At 41.0% G+C, this 15385-nt stretch overlaps 2 protein-coding genes across 2 annotated transcripts; one reads left to right on the forward strand and one right to left on the reverse strand.

Annotated features, from left to right (window-relative positions):
- Window positions 1–1002: 1002 nt before the first annotated feature.
- Window positions 1003–2193, reverse strand: LOC139977310 (52 kDa repressor of the inhibitor of the protein kinase-like). The gene has a single exon (XM_071986597.1). It carries the CDS (start codon window positions 2191–2193, stop codon window positions 1003–1005), a length of 1191 nt encoding a protein of 396 aa, XP_071842698.1.
- Window positions 2194–13296: 11103 nt separating this feature from the next.
- On the forward strand, window positions 13297–15360 carry LOC139977313 (uncharacterized). Its single transcript, XM_071986600.1, has one exon. The coding sequence runs from the start codon at window positions 13297–13299 to the stop codon at window positions 15358–15360; it is 2064 nt and encodes a 687-aa protein (XP_071842701.1).
- The last annotated feature ends 25 nt before the right edge of the window (window positions 15361–15385 follow it).

Genomic DNA, 15385 nt, shown 5'->3' on the forward strand with positions numbered 1-15385 from the left:
CTCTTGTTTCCCGCTGTTAGCATCACTAAGGGATCGGCAGCAGCCGATTACCACTGGGAGAGCACCCGTTACCTATTTTCTTAACCTTAACTTTGAACACATTTTGCAAATTCCCGAGGACCTGATTTGCCCACAGCCTTCCTAGAAATTAAAATAACAGCGTGATAACAACTTGCAAGTATAAGCAATTCCTCGAAACGTACTAGGAAGAACAGGAAATGGATCACTGTAGAGGATTTACAAAGCTCATCCTTCGAGGGTGGCAAGTAGCATATTCATCCACAATCTCTTCATAATCCAAAGGTATGTCCCTATGTACAAAGAGCATCATCAACGCATTTAAACGATCCTCCGTCATCGTGCTGCGGTACCTATTTTTAATATGGCGAAGAGATGAGTTACTACGCTCTACACTGGCACTTGTGACGGGGGTGATTAATAACAACATCATCATGGTATGGACGTTTGGAAACAGTGATGGACTGCATTCGCCCAGACTGGCCTTTAGTGTTGAAGGTTTGTCGACTGCTGCTCCTGAAAAGACGAAATGTTGATCTCATGATAGGTAGGCTATGCATGTACTTCAATTATTATCTGATGGTTGTTGCGACAGAGCAGCAGGAGCTCCGCACTGCTTCACACCGAACTCAGAAGTTGCGCAGCTACTCCAGCTCTTATACTATGCGCCGGTGCACCTGATTGAAATACACAGACAATAGCAGCCAGCAGCGTCGCCCTTTGTACGTCATTTCGTCCGTCGAATCCTCGCTTCGCCGGTGACGTACGGAGACGGGCATTTTTTTTAGCAGTAGGCACTATCCCTAAATAACCTATTGTATGTGGGTTTCTACGCAGAAGTTGGCAGATTTACCTGTTTGCTGTGTTAAATACTTTGTGTAGCTTAGCCTAGTATTTACGGGTTCCGGAAGCCAACTGAAGCTGGTCGAGAAACCCCGATATCACGTGTGATCTTGGATGAACAACGCGATCACTGGACTCCTTTTACATGTTCAGACTCCAGCACGTGCGCCCATTTGATTGTCGAATGCTCCTCAACTGATCTCTCACGATACTAATATGTTTATACGCATCGACCGCATCCATTGAATTGCCTTGGAGAGACTGACTAAGTGATTTTGTGAAACCAAAGAGATATGAGGCCGTTTGAAATGCAGCGATGAAGGTAGGGCTTTTTATCTGATGGAGTAAGCCATTGGCCTCAGTTTTTGACTTGGCATCCCATGTCCTGCCACCTTGGTTCGTGGAAATGGTTTCCAGACACAGAAGAAGTGGTTGGTATAAATCTTCGAAATCACTGAATGCGGTATGTCGCTCCACCCACCTAGTCTCACACATGGGTTTGATTTTCTTCTTTGCCGCTTGAAATTGAGGATTATCAGGGGCGGGTTGCATCTCGTCGTTCTCCTCACTCTCTTCACCACATTCGCTTATTTCATCATCAATGGAGCTATCATCTTCTGAATCACTACTATCAACCTCACTTTCAGCCCCACTATCTTCAGGGCTAGCAGTCTTCTCGCTCACATTGACAATGCTCTCTTCAAATGTTCGCTGTCGTTTCGGGGAACATTTAAAGAATATACCAACGGACTTCAGTGCACATACCATGTTATGAATTTCTGGGACTTTACAGGCATGAGACAGCCACAAATTAAGCTCATGGCTGGCGCAATGATAATATGTCGCTCTTGGGGAGACTTTTTGAAAATGTTTCGCACATCCATTGTGACACCCCGCCATGTTTGCTGCACCATCGTATGTTTGTGCCCTGCACAATGTTGGGTCCAATCCGACATGCTGCAATGATTGTAAGATCCGATCACAAATTACTTTGCCCGTGCAGCTTTCACACTCTATGAAGTCTTTTAATTTTTCAACAGGCTCTCCGTTTTTCAAGAAGCGGACAACAAGGCCGATTTGTTCCCAGTTCGAAATATCTGTTACTTCATCTGCGGAGATACCATAAAACCCGCTGCTATCTTTTATCTGTTCTACCAATGTCTTTTGAATATACTTCTTGATACAAAGGAGTAATTCGTTCTGAGATGTTTTTGACATATATGTTGCATTACGAGCACATGCTTCCTTATGTATTTGCAGGTCTGTGTCACCAGCATCGATATGTAGATCAATTAGAGCCTTGAAATTGCCCTTATTGTGGGTCCCCTCCATAGTATCGTCATCTCTGTGGCCTCTCAATGAGATCCCTTGTCGTCCACATAACTCAATGCATTTGATAACAGAAATAATAAACGATCTGTTGCGTTTCACCAGCTTTGCTTGCTGAGCTGATAGTCAATCATCATTGATGGATTGTTCATTCTCTCAATAAATCCATCCATAAGAGCCTTCGAGTTTTGATGGTAATGGACTCCACCACAGTGCTTGATTAAATCTGATCTGGCGTCTTTCCAATTCTGATACGGACTTGTGATAAGTTTTTTGGCCCTCGTCCCACGACTAGATGATATGGGGAAGAGAACGCAGCTTAAACAATACAGTCCATCGTCAGCTTTTGAGTAGCATAAAAAATCATGTGACTCAAACCATTCCTTACAGCAATAGCGTTGTTTTACACCTCGTTTCTCACCTTTGTCGTTATATTTTCTAGGAGGAAACTTGAAGGCCCTTTCTGGCTCCCGGTGATCTATGAGCCAGAGTTTGTTTTCATCAGTAATAGAGCTGCATATAACACGAATAACATCACTAATGTCTGTAACCAGTGCATGTGTGTTAATTCCTGTACTGTCCGGTGTGACTCCTGTACTGGTGACGGATGGGGCTTGCACATTGTGTTCTACTTGCTTGATAGGTCCCATCTGTGATGTTACCTCGTTTTGCGGAGCAGAGGCTGCATTATCCTCAACGAATGTGCGTTGCTTCTTGGTTGGTGGTGTAGAAAAGTATCTGGATAATTTTGATTGATGAATGCCTTTTGAATGACATTTTGTTGAAAGCTGCTCTTTCGGAGGTTGCTCGGAGTTAGGACTCGATGATATCACCAATGGTACTACATGATTTGGTGTAAATGTTGTATCTGGTGTAATATCCATTACTCCATCACATGACCACATGACAACTATCTCAGTACTTGGCAATGGAAACTTATCTTGAACATACTGCCTAAGGGGGTGTATTCTTACATGAAGAAGAGATCTATGAGAGTAATTGCTAACTGTTGGGTAGACAGATACAATATCCGTTTGCAGAATTGTGCTTAGTGCAAAAATATGTAACATCGAACTCCACCGCTTTGGTATTGCAGTTTTTTCCGCTTCATTTTGGATTGCGTCAATCAATGTTGTGGTACTAAGCAGTTTACTTGAATCTGGCCCTAACAGGCATTGCCACAGTACATTAACTGGATCATTGATTGATTGGGCTACATTAACTATATGTGGATGATTTGCGTAACTATGCATATTGTTGACTAACTCTGCAGCAGTAGAAACCCGCAACTCTGTAGCCAAACGTTCGTCACCTGTTAATAAATATAATAAATATTAATAATTATAATAAGTAAATGAATAAATAATTTATTTATCGTATTTTATTCATTCGTGAAAATGTTTTGTTGTTGTTGTTGATAAAAAGCTTAGTGTATGCAAAATTCACAGTTCCCAAAAGCCAACTCTTCTAGCTTCCTAAATCTATGGGTGTGACGTGGATCAAACAAGCCAAAGATTGGCATGATTTGGATATATAGACCTACACTGCTTACGTTCGTAGGTGCAAATGTAGGTCTAAATATGTGCATAGGCACATCAGTACTTTTCAAACAGTGTTCAGGTTGCAACGAGACAGGCATGTACCGCAAATACTACATGGCACCGTCATATAACGTCGCCATCAGACAGATGTTTAGTGAAACTATCAGCCTTTTAGCCACTTTCAAGAATGCTAAGAGAGGGGTAGTATGTGTCCATCAGCACTGTAGGGCAGCCATTCCGAACATAACCAATTAGTCTGCTTTCCATAATTAATTGCTTCCCACTACAATGAAATCAACAACAAAACTTTGCAGTGTATACAGCTCTTAGACTAACTCAGAAATTGCAAAATTATTAACATGTAATGTAATGTATATAAGCATATTCTTCATAATACATGACAATCTAAAACACCTTAATGTTTCATTTTACAGTATAAAAACAATTCACAAACATCTAGGTTTTCTAGTAAAAAAAATATTACATACTATGTATTTTGTCTACATACTTATGACATGACATTTTTCTCAGTATTTATTTCACATTTCCCCTTCAATTCGGGCTTAACAACTCTTTTAACCCCACCTTATTTTGGATCCTGGAGCCATTGAACACAATTTACATAGAACAATTAACATGAAAATATTTTTCTTACCATTAAGTAAAATGGAAATACTGTTGTACAAACAGTTTCCATTTCCAGAAGCAGTTAACGCCCTCCATTCACCGACCGTATGACAGATGTTACCAACATCGCAAGGTATCAGTGTTGTTGACAGATCATCGATTTTCACCATTTTGGTAGGCCCCCAACTGCTGTTAAAAATTGTACACAAACATGGAAACAATTTTGAGCTTGAGGGCAGGTCATGAGGGAATAGCTATTTCAGGAAAAGAAGCCAATTAATGAGTTACTAGACACAAATTAAAAACAAGACCATAAAAAGTATAGCCTGTATTCCATCCTGGGGAGAATGAGTACGCTTTAATCTACAGTTCATAGGATTTGTAAGATTCTTTTCAAATAGGCGGTATATATAAACCTTGTCCCCATATATGACATTAGATGACGGCGTGCCGTTATGCATGTAGGTTAAATCTATATCTCTAACAAATGTAAACAATAAAAAATCCAATATTGTTTTAGCCTATCCTACAGTAGCCTATCCTGTTTTGATAATATGAATATGTTTACAGTAGGCCTAATTGCTCAGCCTTTGTAATCCGCAATATTGATTGAAGTTTGTGTTTCACGCGTCTATGAGTATGACATTATAAACTACAGAGATAGTGCTTTAATATCCCACAAAGTTGCAAACTTTTGAAAAATAATTGTAGGAAATTAATAACATTGACAGACTGACAGTGATTTCACCTAGCCTGTATCAAGACATACACAGCTAGCGGAGGGCGAAGTTTTAGTTGAGACACTCTACCCTAATAGCTGATTTTGTAGTAGATTAGTACCTAAAATAGCTGAAATGTCACCCAATCCTTGGCAGTGGTGGCGCCAGCCGCATCACGACGGGGGGGGGGGGGCATGGGTCCCCCATGGGGGTCCAAGTGTGCTGATTTGGTTATCCTCTAAGACTTAGTTTCAGGTTTGACTTCTCTATTTTGATTTCGCGAAATTGGGCCTCACGCTAATTCAATATGATCGCGTTGTCAGCGAAACAGCTTTTTATTCGTAAGTACCAAGTACGCCTATTGTAATCCTAGCTCTAGCCAGTATTAAATCTATCAATATGCCTTATAGCAATTATAGATCAAGACCCGATTTTTTCGAAATGATTTATTTACCTTTCAGCCTCAGTAAGCTCGTTCAAAAACGATGTGTGGCTCGGTCAGTAGAGGCTTCCACAGGTCAAATTTTTCTTTCCCGAAATGGAGTCACAAATGCACACGCGTGAATCATGATGACCTCACGGTGTTTCACTGTTTACAGAAAGAAGTGGAAACACAGCATAACTAGATCACCGGTGGAAAAAGGTTTGTATTTCATATTGGCATCGTAGTAGAATTTCTGATTATCTTGAGCAGCAATGGAGTCTTCCAAAACTTGTCGAAAAGCTATTTGTAGGCGGCTCAGATCTTGAGGGATGTACAATGCTTCCGGTGTCCCTGTTGCCGATGACGGTTTCGATAACGGGGACGAGATCAATGTCGCCGGGATTCTTGCATCTGTACCGTGAATTAGGAAATATGGGCTGAATCCGGTGGTGGAGTGAGTTGCTGTATTATAAGCAAATTCAACATGTCCCAGGTAGTCGTTCCTTGTGCCGTTGTTTTGGAGCAAACGTTTACCTAGTTGATCTTTTAGGGTTCGGTTGAACCTCTCAATTAACCCGTCTGATCGGGGATGTTAAGGAGTCGTCCGAGTTTTGTTGACACCCAGTGCTTCACACTGAGTTTTGATTACTTCGCCTACGAATTGTCGTGCTTGGTCCGTGTGAATTTGTTCTGGAATACCACGTTGCTTAATGTAGTTCTCGAAAATGCACTTGGCAACAGTTGTAGCCTTCTGGTCTGGCATCGCATAGAGATTGACATATTTCGAGAAATGATCCATTATAACAAGAACGTATCGGTTTCCCTTGGGTGTTATCGGCAATTCGGTAATGTCAGCACACACCAGTTACAATGGTATGTATACCCTGATGCTTTTTAAGGGGCTTTGCTCCTAGGATTTGGTTGACTTCGATAGTTACATGATCTGCAAGTTGAGCAATATTCTGTTATATCTCTCTGCATGAATGGCCAATAGTAGCATTGTTGCGCCTTTCGTAGAGTCTTGTCGAAGCCTAGATGTCCAGAATATCCACCACCGTGTAATAATTGATGTGTCTCACAGTCTCAGTAACCATATCACTCGGAATGAACGTCTGAAGGCAGGATCGTCCTGGTAATAGTAGCGTCGATAAAGTATACCATCAATCAGTGTCAACTTTGGATATTCCCACCAAAGCTTCCGTAAAGTTCTTCCATTTTCGACGGGTTCTTTAGGTGGTCTGTGGTCAGTAGTAGTCCACCATATAACTCGGTTCAGGATGTCATCGGCACAGTTGGCGTTCTCGCAGGATATCGGGATCACTTGTAAGTGATACAACTACTGGTAATGTCTCAGGGTATTTCCTGTTTATATTCGACTTATTCGGTTCCGTCTGTCCTTGAGATGGTCGAGACTTTTCATGTGGCATAGTCTGTTGATTAGGATCAACGGTGCTGGCTTCTTCCCTGAAAGGCTGTTGATACCCATGTCCTCTTGTGGCAATTGCATAGTAGGGTGTACTGTTTCTTCTTGGTCAGAAGTCTGCGGTAATCGTGGGAGTGCATCTGCATTACCGTTGTTCTTTCCCGGACAATACTTTATAAGGTACTCTGCGGCCCGTTGGGTCATTTTGGATTGGTATCTTCTTAAGGCCAACTAACGGTTTATGGTCAGTGTAGATGGAGAAGTATGACGTAGCTAGATAGTGCCTGAAGTGTTTATCTGCCCATACGATTGCGTATCATTCTTTGTCATACGTAGCCCATCTCCGCTCTGTCTTTGTAAAAGTATGGCTGGCGTATGCTATGACAACATCTTTTCCATCTCTCAACTGACTTAGCACTGCTCCTGTAACAAAGAATGAGACATCGGTGTACAATGTATATTGCTTGTAGAAATCTGGATAACCTAAGAGAGGTGGTGACGTCAGCTTTTCTTTCAACATGTCATAGGAAAGTTGCCATTGTGGTGTCCACTCAAATGGTACGTCTTTTCTTGTCAGTTCATGTAGAGGGGATGCCAGATAAGCGAAATTTTGATGAATTTTCTTTAGTAGGCGGCCAATCCAATTTAATCATCAGACCAGCTTCCTGAAATCGAGTAAAAACATTTCGCAGATTCTGGTAATGTTGTTCAAACCGTTGTCTAAGAACAATGATGTCTTCAAGGTATACCAGGCAGGAGGTCCAGTGAATACCTCTCAACACTAATTCCATAAGTCTCTGAAATGTTGATGGGACATTTGTCAATCCCATCGGGATTACCTTAAAGTGGTATAATCCAGATCCGGTATTAAAAGTGGTTTTCTCCCTGTCGGGTTGTTCCATCATTATCTGCCAGTAGCCACTGGTCAGATCTATCGTACCGAAATATAAAGATCCAGGAAGAGCGTCGAGAGTATCATCAGTTCGCGGAAGTGGATGCGAATCGTTAATTGTTGCTGAATTGAGTTTTCAATAGTCGACACAAAATCTACAAGAATTATTCTTCTTTTTAACCATTACAATCGGAGAGGAAAAAGGGCTTATACTTTCTTCGATGATATCATCTTCTAAGAGCGTTTGAATTTGTTTGTCGATTTCAACTCTCATTTTCGGGGAAGTTCTATAAGCTCACTGTCTAATAGGTTTCGTTGTAAATGTGTGCCCATCTTTGACGTTGGTTAAAGCTCGGGCGACAAGGATGTCTGGTTGGTGGAATTGTTGTGGCTCTAGCATACAAACATTTCTCGTCTGGGTACACTCTGTAGGGTGAAGTTTCTAGTTTGGCTCCGACTTGCACTTGTGTCTCTGAGGGAATTGTCACAGTGTCTTGTAGTATGAGATTTCAGCTTGCCGGGGTATTCCTATATTTAGTCAGCATGTAGATTTCGTCACCTCTAATACTAATAGTACCATTTAAGACATCCACTTTTCCTTCATTTCGCATGAGAAAATCCCATCCAAGTAGAATTGGTTGCTTGATGTTTCTTGCGATAAGAATTTTTTTCCTGGAAGAGGTTTCACCCGACAGAAATGTTTGCTGTAACAGTTCCTGCAGAATCAATAAAGTGTCCCGTTGCAGATTTCCTGATGATGAAGGGTTGTTCCTTAACAAGTTTACTGAGGGTGGGGAGTTTATTACGTAATTCCTCGTTGATAAGGGGTATTTTTGATCCTGTGTAGATGAAGGCGTCGACTGGAACATCCTCTATAATGATGGGAATGTAAGGGATGAAATCGTCTTTAATAGATTTAACTTCTTGGACAATACCAATGTCGGGGGTGGGTTGGGTCCCTTCTGAGATTTAACTGGCGAGTGACCCGCTTCGTCAACTAATAACCGTTTCCCTGGTCCTGACACGAAACACGATTTTCCAGGACTGTCCCGACGGTGCGGAGCAGAGTCCGATTCAACACGATATGTCTGACCTTGTGATGACCTTCAGGGTGAATTTGGGCGGTAAGATCGCTGACCTTGGTGATATTGATTACTGTGTGGAGATGGAGGTCGGCGTCGTTGTCAAGAAGATGGGTACTGAGCACGATAGTAATCACGATGTGGTGATTGGGATCGGTACTGTTCCCGGTATGACGACGATGGTCGATATTGGTCCAGATGAGGTGACGATGGTCGGTATTGGTCACGATATGGTGATTGGGATGGTTACCGTTCCCTGTATGGTGACGATTGTCGATATTGGTCTCTTCCACGAGAAGGAGAAGGATATCGATCTCTATGTTGGGAAGGCGATTGACATCGGTCTGGCTCATTTCGGTACTTATTTCTAAGTTGAGGATAACCTGTGTATGTGTTTCGGTTTAGTGAGTGATCAACACGTGTTCGGTGGAAATTTCGACGTTCCTCGTGAAGTCCTATTTCAAGACTGTCTACCTTGTCAGTTAATTTTTTTATTGCCTTTTGAAGGTTCTCTAGTCTGTCTTCAGAAATCAACTGGAGTTTCAGGTTTCCCTGGGGGTGTCACATGTAAAGAAGATGGTTGGGTTGGTGGTGATGAATGAAGGGTTGTGAGAACGGTAATGTTTCTCGCCTGATTGGCTCTTTCAATCCATCCCGCATAGTCGATAGCCTGGCTGAATGTGGTTGCGCCCAGTTCATGTATTTTCAGTTGTAAATATGTTCTAAACCGATGGTGAAACGTTTAAAGCATTCTCCTTCGATGGCAATTTTTACCGTACTATGGGAAAGCTTCAGCTACCATTTTAGAGAGTTCAGCCGCATACACTTCTAACGGTTCGCCTGTTAGTCTGTGTCTGGCTCGCATGTTGGTTTGGAATGTTGATGTAAGTAGACGATTCCCAAAAGTTGGTTTTAGCTTTTCTTTGGCTTTCACGTAGTCCTTTTTGGTATCGTATCATCTGCTAGAGAGTCCCAGAAGTTGAATGTAGCTCCGGTAAGACGAGCAGATAGAATGGTATGTAGAGTTGCTTCAACTTGTATCACGAGATGCGGAAACGGCAACCTCTAGCCTTCTTATCAATTGTCTAAAGTCTTCCGTACCATCACCACTAAACAACCCGGGTAAATCTAACCGATAACCTAAAAAGTCGGAGGTTCGTGTTTGGGGTTTATTGTCCGTCATGATTGATACGACAGTACAAAACACAATATGGCAATATATATAGCAACAAATAATCGTACTAATTGCTGAAACGACAATGTTGGCTAATATAAAACCCCAGTGAAATATCAATTTTATGATGTATACACTATAAAGGGAATAATGCAATAATATAAAAATAGGCTATGAATTTTGGATTGGTGGCAAAATATTTAACAAACGATAACAATGAATATTTCATTAGTATTAGGAATCAGGAACGATGAGTACCACAACCACACGAAGTCGTTTCGCGACAAAAAATATGAAAAGGAGACAGAACTATCCAAGCACATCTGGGCACTAAAAAGCAAGGGGAGAGATTACACTATTGATGGAACATATTGAAGCAATCCGACACTCACCAACGCGAATCAGGATCATGCAATCTATGCATGGAAGAGAAGCTTGCCATAATACAATCAAAAGACAGATGCATCAACAAGAGAACAGAGCTGTTATCGCACTGTCGCCATGGCAACGGTAAACGCACACGCCTGAAGCCGAGATAGCCTATGTTGTTCAGTTGCCTGATGATCGGTGCGCGAGCCGTAACCGTGAAACTCCGAGTAGCAGTATGATGATAGTTTAGTTAAGTATATTATGTGGTATTCTAGCTCTGCCTTGGCATAGAGCACTCTTTGTGAATATTGGCCACCATTAAATGTGATATTATTGGACTCCCTGATTCCACGTCGAGCACTCTTGTACAATATTTACGCAGAATACTAACCGTCTATCATCATGGATTCGTTCATCATGGACTACTCGAGTAAGAACATACCGTTGCCATCGTGTAGGGAATATACGAAACGGCTCTTGGAGAAAGTTGAAAGTGTGATAAAACGAATGCGATGGAAAGCGTCTTCTTCCTGAACTCATACACCGACACAGAAGAGACTAGAAGTGGAGACGAACCCAACAGTGACCATTTGTATGGATATTAGTCCAGACGAGCGCCACGGCAAACTGAAGAAATGATAGGATTCGAACTAGACATGCTGGACATAGTGGAAAACATAAAGTTTCGAAAAGTAAACGACGACTTCCAAACAACGCTCACAGAAGACGTGAAGAAAATCAACTCCTCCAAAAGAATCTTCATCCCAGCAAGGAACTTCTACGATATGGACAAACCGAAATATAAGAAGTTACTCTCGGAGAATATAACCCAAAAAATACAAGACCACGGACTCAGCACAGTCCAAAACATCTCTGAGAAACTGCACATTAGCGACAGAATACCCAACACAGCCGTACCAAATAAACCATGGCTTTACAGGAAGCGGATTAAGGAGCAAAGAACGGATTACATATGCTTGTAGAACTGATAGTTGTTAAGGGGTCCCAAGTCTTTGTTGAGGCCGGTGATGTGAGACTTAATACGAAAGATCCAATTGATTTCTTTACGTTTACGTTCAGTAGTTGATTTGAAGTTTGAGGCAATTAAAATACATTTAAGGTTATTTAGAGAATGACTATGAAGATTGAAATGTTCGGAAACTGGGAATCCTGCAAAATTATCACGAACGTAAGCGGAACCGGGAGCCTGTTTCACCTACATAATTGCCATCTTTGCAAAGTACACAATAGAATATGTAAATGACATTAATAGAATAATAATTTTGCAGGATTCCCAGTTTCCGAACATTTCAATCTCCTTAATCCGCTTCTTGTATAGTTATGGTTTATTTGGTTTTAATTCCATCATTGCAACTAACACTTATCTAGCGTCATACTTTATTGTGCTACATTTTGTACTATTCATTCGACTCCTAAGTATTGCTGACGAAGGTCCTAGAGGGACCGAAAATTCCAATATATTTTCTAAAACTTACTCCTTATTTGTCAATTATGAGTCATATCTTATTTCTCTGGTTTTCTTTTGTAATATTTATATATATATAAATATATATATATAAATAAATATATATATATATATATATATATATATATACACATATATATATATATGTAGTGGCAGAGTTGCTTATTCGGCCTTCCATAGAAAAGTTATTTTTATGTTTTTGGGTGTTGAAAGCCTACAAGCCAACACGGTATTTACGAGCTAAATTATCACCATTTGTGACCTACGAGTACGTTTATAATATTTCGAGTATATATCCAACCATTCTATAGCGTTTAGAGTGTATCATTGTACAGCTATTTTGTTTCCTTGTTTTCGTGTTTTTTGTGAGAAACGGTGTAAATATCTCTGTAAATACAAGTTGTTTTATTACTTTACTACGGACTTTCGTCGGTGTGTGTTTTTGTGTTGCGGATTTTCGTCTTCGTCTTCAGCTAATTTTAGCCGGCTTTTCAGCTCCGTGCCCGGACATCACATGGTAAATACCTTGGTTATGTGTTTACGAAACCTTACGATGGACTGTTTATTTTATATGTTAACAATACGTTATGATTACGAACCTTTTTGTGACCCCTCCCTACTGATTGAAATGTGGATAGGCTATAGCGGAAGTAGGCAAATCTATCTACTGTATATGTAGTGCGCACAGTATCTAGGTTAGTTACAGTTCTCGTATAACAGGGCTACAGTTTCAGTGAAAGCAGTGCGCGAGTGCTGCTTCTTGAACATTCTCTACGGAAGCCTATAAGGGTCAGCACTAAGGAATCTTATAAGAGACATTATTTCGTTACTTTGATACGATACCTTAACCAACGATATGGAGGCTCTCAAAAATGAAAGAGCTAAGTTCTTACGTACCTCGACTCGATTAAAAAATGAGATATCAAATCTTATAACGTTACCGTCAGTTGAGGATGAGAAAATTCGAGAAAAGGTGTCTTTGTATGACAGAAACTTTGTTGATTTTTCAGAAGCCCATAAGGCATACATTGCTACGTTGAATGAGGAAGAGGCCACAGAGGAGAACAGCACCTATTACCAATCGAAATCGGAAGAATATCAACAGTTTTCCAAGGCAATGTCTGAATGGATTAAAGGAAGAGAGGTCGACATAAAACCTCAAGATAGTATTTCTCAGGTTTCCAGTAAGGGTTCCAAAAATTCAAAGGCCTCATCAGTAAGGACTGTAGCATCGACAGAGCGTATGAAAGAGGAAGCCAAGTTGGAGGGACTAAAAGTTAGGGTTGAAATGTTGAGGAAAAGAAGAGAAATTGAAGAGAAATAAAGATTGCTCAAACAACAACGGGAGGATTAAGAGTTAGAAGTTGAAATGAAGTTGGCAGAGGCAAAGGCAAATGTGTTCAAGAAATATGACAACCCAGAATCAAGTGACAAAGAAAGCCTGCTGACAAAGTCTGACGAAAAAGTTGATTCCAGTGGTGTACACAACTTGATTCGATCCCAAACAGAGATCTCAAGAATGATGATAGACCAGCAAAAGCTTGTTACACTTCCTAGGCGTGAGTTGCAAATTTTCGATGGTAAAGTTCAAGATTACAGAGCTTTTATTGCTGCTTTTGAACACAACATTGAGCAACTAACAGACAACAACCAAGATAGGCTATACTACTTACAGCAGCTTACATCTGGTAGGCCTAGAGAGCTAGTAAGAAGTTGCATGGGGAAAGACCCAAAGAGAGGTTATGAGCAGGCTAGACGAGAGCTAGAGGAGGAGTACGGCAATGACTTTAGAATCTTGAGTTCTTACAGAAAAGAAATAGAAATGATGCAACCTATTAAAGGAGAAAACTCAGCGGCTATGAAAGATTACCTTACATTCTGTGTTGTGTTTGGTAACGCTATTAATGAAAGTGAGATCCTCAGAAAAATGGACCAGACAGAGAGTATAATGAAGTTGGTTAGCAAACTTCCTTATAGACTACGAGAAAGATGGCGCTTGCAAGCCTACAGAATCAAAGGGAAGAGTCATAAGTTAGCAGGATTCCACGACTATGTTGAGTTTGTCAGAGAACAAGTGAAGATAGCAACCGACTCGATTTACGGTGACATAAGTATGGAGAGTTCAAAGGCCTGTAGTAAATTCAGGCAAAACAGAAAGTCCTTTAAAGGTTTCAGTACAATTATACAGGAGCAGAAATCAAGATCCAAGAACGAAGGAAGGAGTATAGAATATACTAAATGCTTGTATTGTGGCAATAACCACATGCTAGAAGTCTGCAGAGAATTGGGCTCCAAAACACATGAAGAAAAGTTGATCTTCCTACGTACTAAAGGACTGTGCTTCAGATGTCTTGATGGTAATCATATAAGTAAAGATTGCAAGCAGGATAGACTTATTTGTAAAGTATGTCGGAAACTGCACCCTACAGTACTTCATTATGGTAAACAGCCCGAACGTAAGCCCACAAGCCAATTGGGTGACTGCTTAAACCAAGCACCCAGAGAAACAACCACTACAGTAAAGACGAGTTGTGTTGACACCCAACCAGGGACTAGTATCTGTATGGGGGCCGGAGTCAATAAGACATCCATGCCTGTTGTGCCAGTGCGAGTGACATCTAAGTCAACAGATGTCGAGACTTATGCCTTCTTAGACACTGGTAGTTCTGACACCTTTATCTCAGAGAACCTTGCTAAGCAGTTGTGTGTCAGTGGACCTAAGACCAAAATACTGTTAAGTACACTGCCGAATGATGGACTGGTGGATAGCCGATTTGTTGTGAATTTAGAAGTGTGCGACCTACAAGGACTGAAATCCTTGCCATTGCCAACAGTGTACTTCCAAAAACGGATTCCAGTTAACAAAGAAGACATTGTTACTCAAGATGATTTGAGAAAATGGCCTTACTTGAGAAGAGTCTCAATACCGGACTCAAAGGCAACGGAAGTTGGATTGCTCATTGGACAAAATGCCCATAAAACATTAGAACCATGGAAAATGGTTAACAGCCAGGGAGATGGACCCTATGCTGTACGTACATGTCTGGGATGGACTGTGAATGGTCCAATAAAGAGTGGCATGAAGGTTCATGTCAACTACGTCAGTTTGCGGACTATAGATGAAATGTTAACTTCTCAGTTTAACTACGACTTCAGCGAAAGGATTTCAGAAGAGATACCTGAAAAATCTAGAGATGATCACCAATTCCTCCAACAGTTAGATAAGTCAGCAAAGTTGGTGAATGGTCACTATGAAGCAGCCCTACCTCTTAAACGAGAAGATTCTTGCTTGCCAAACAATAAAGACTTGGCAGTGCAATGGGCTACCAACATGAAACGTCGTTTTCAGAAGGATCCAAAGTACTATGAGGACTACAAAGGTTTCATGCAAGGGCTGCTGGATAAAGGCTATGCAGTTGCGATAACAGATTAAGAGACACATCGTGATGATGGCAAGG

The sequence above is a fragment of the Apostichopus japonicus genome, chromosome 12 (genome assembly GCF_037975245.1).
Source record: "Apostichopus japonicus isolate 1M-3 chromosome 12, ASM3797524v1, whole genome shotgun sequence".
Taxonomy (NCBI): domain Eukaryota; kingdom Metazoa; phylum Echinodermata; class Holothuroidea; order Aspidochirotida; family Stichopodidae; genus Apostichopus; species Apostichopus japonicus.

Coding starts and splice junctions, on each gene's coding strand:
- LOC139977310 (XM_071986597.1), bottom strand. CDS start 2,193: ATGGAGGGGACCCACAATAAGGGCAATTTCAAGGCTCTAATTGATCTA.
- LOC139977313 (XM_071986600.1), top strand. CDS start 13,297: ATGAAGTTGGCAGAGGCAAAGGCAAATGTGTTCAAGAAATATGACAAC.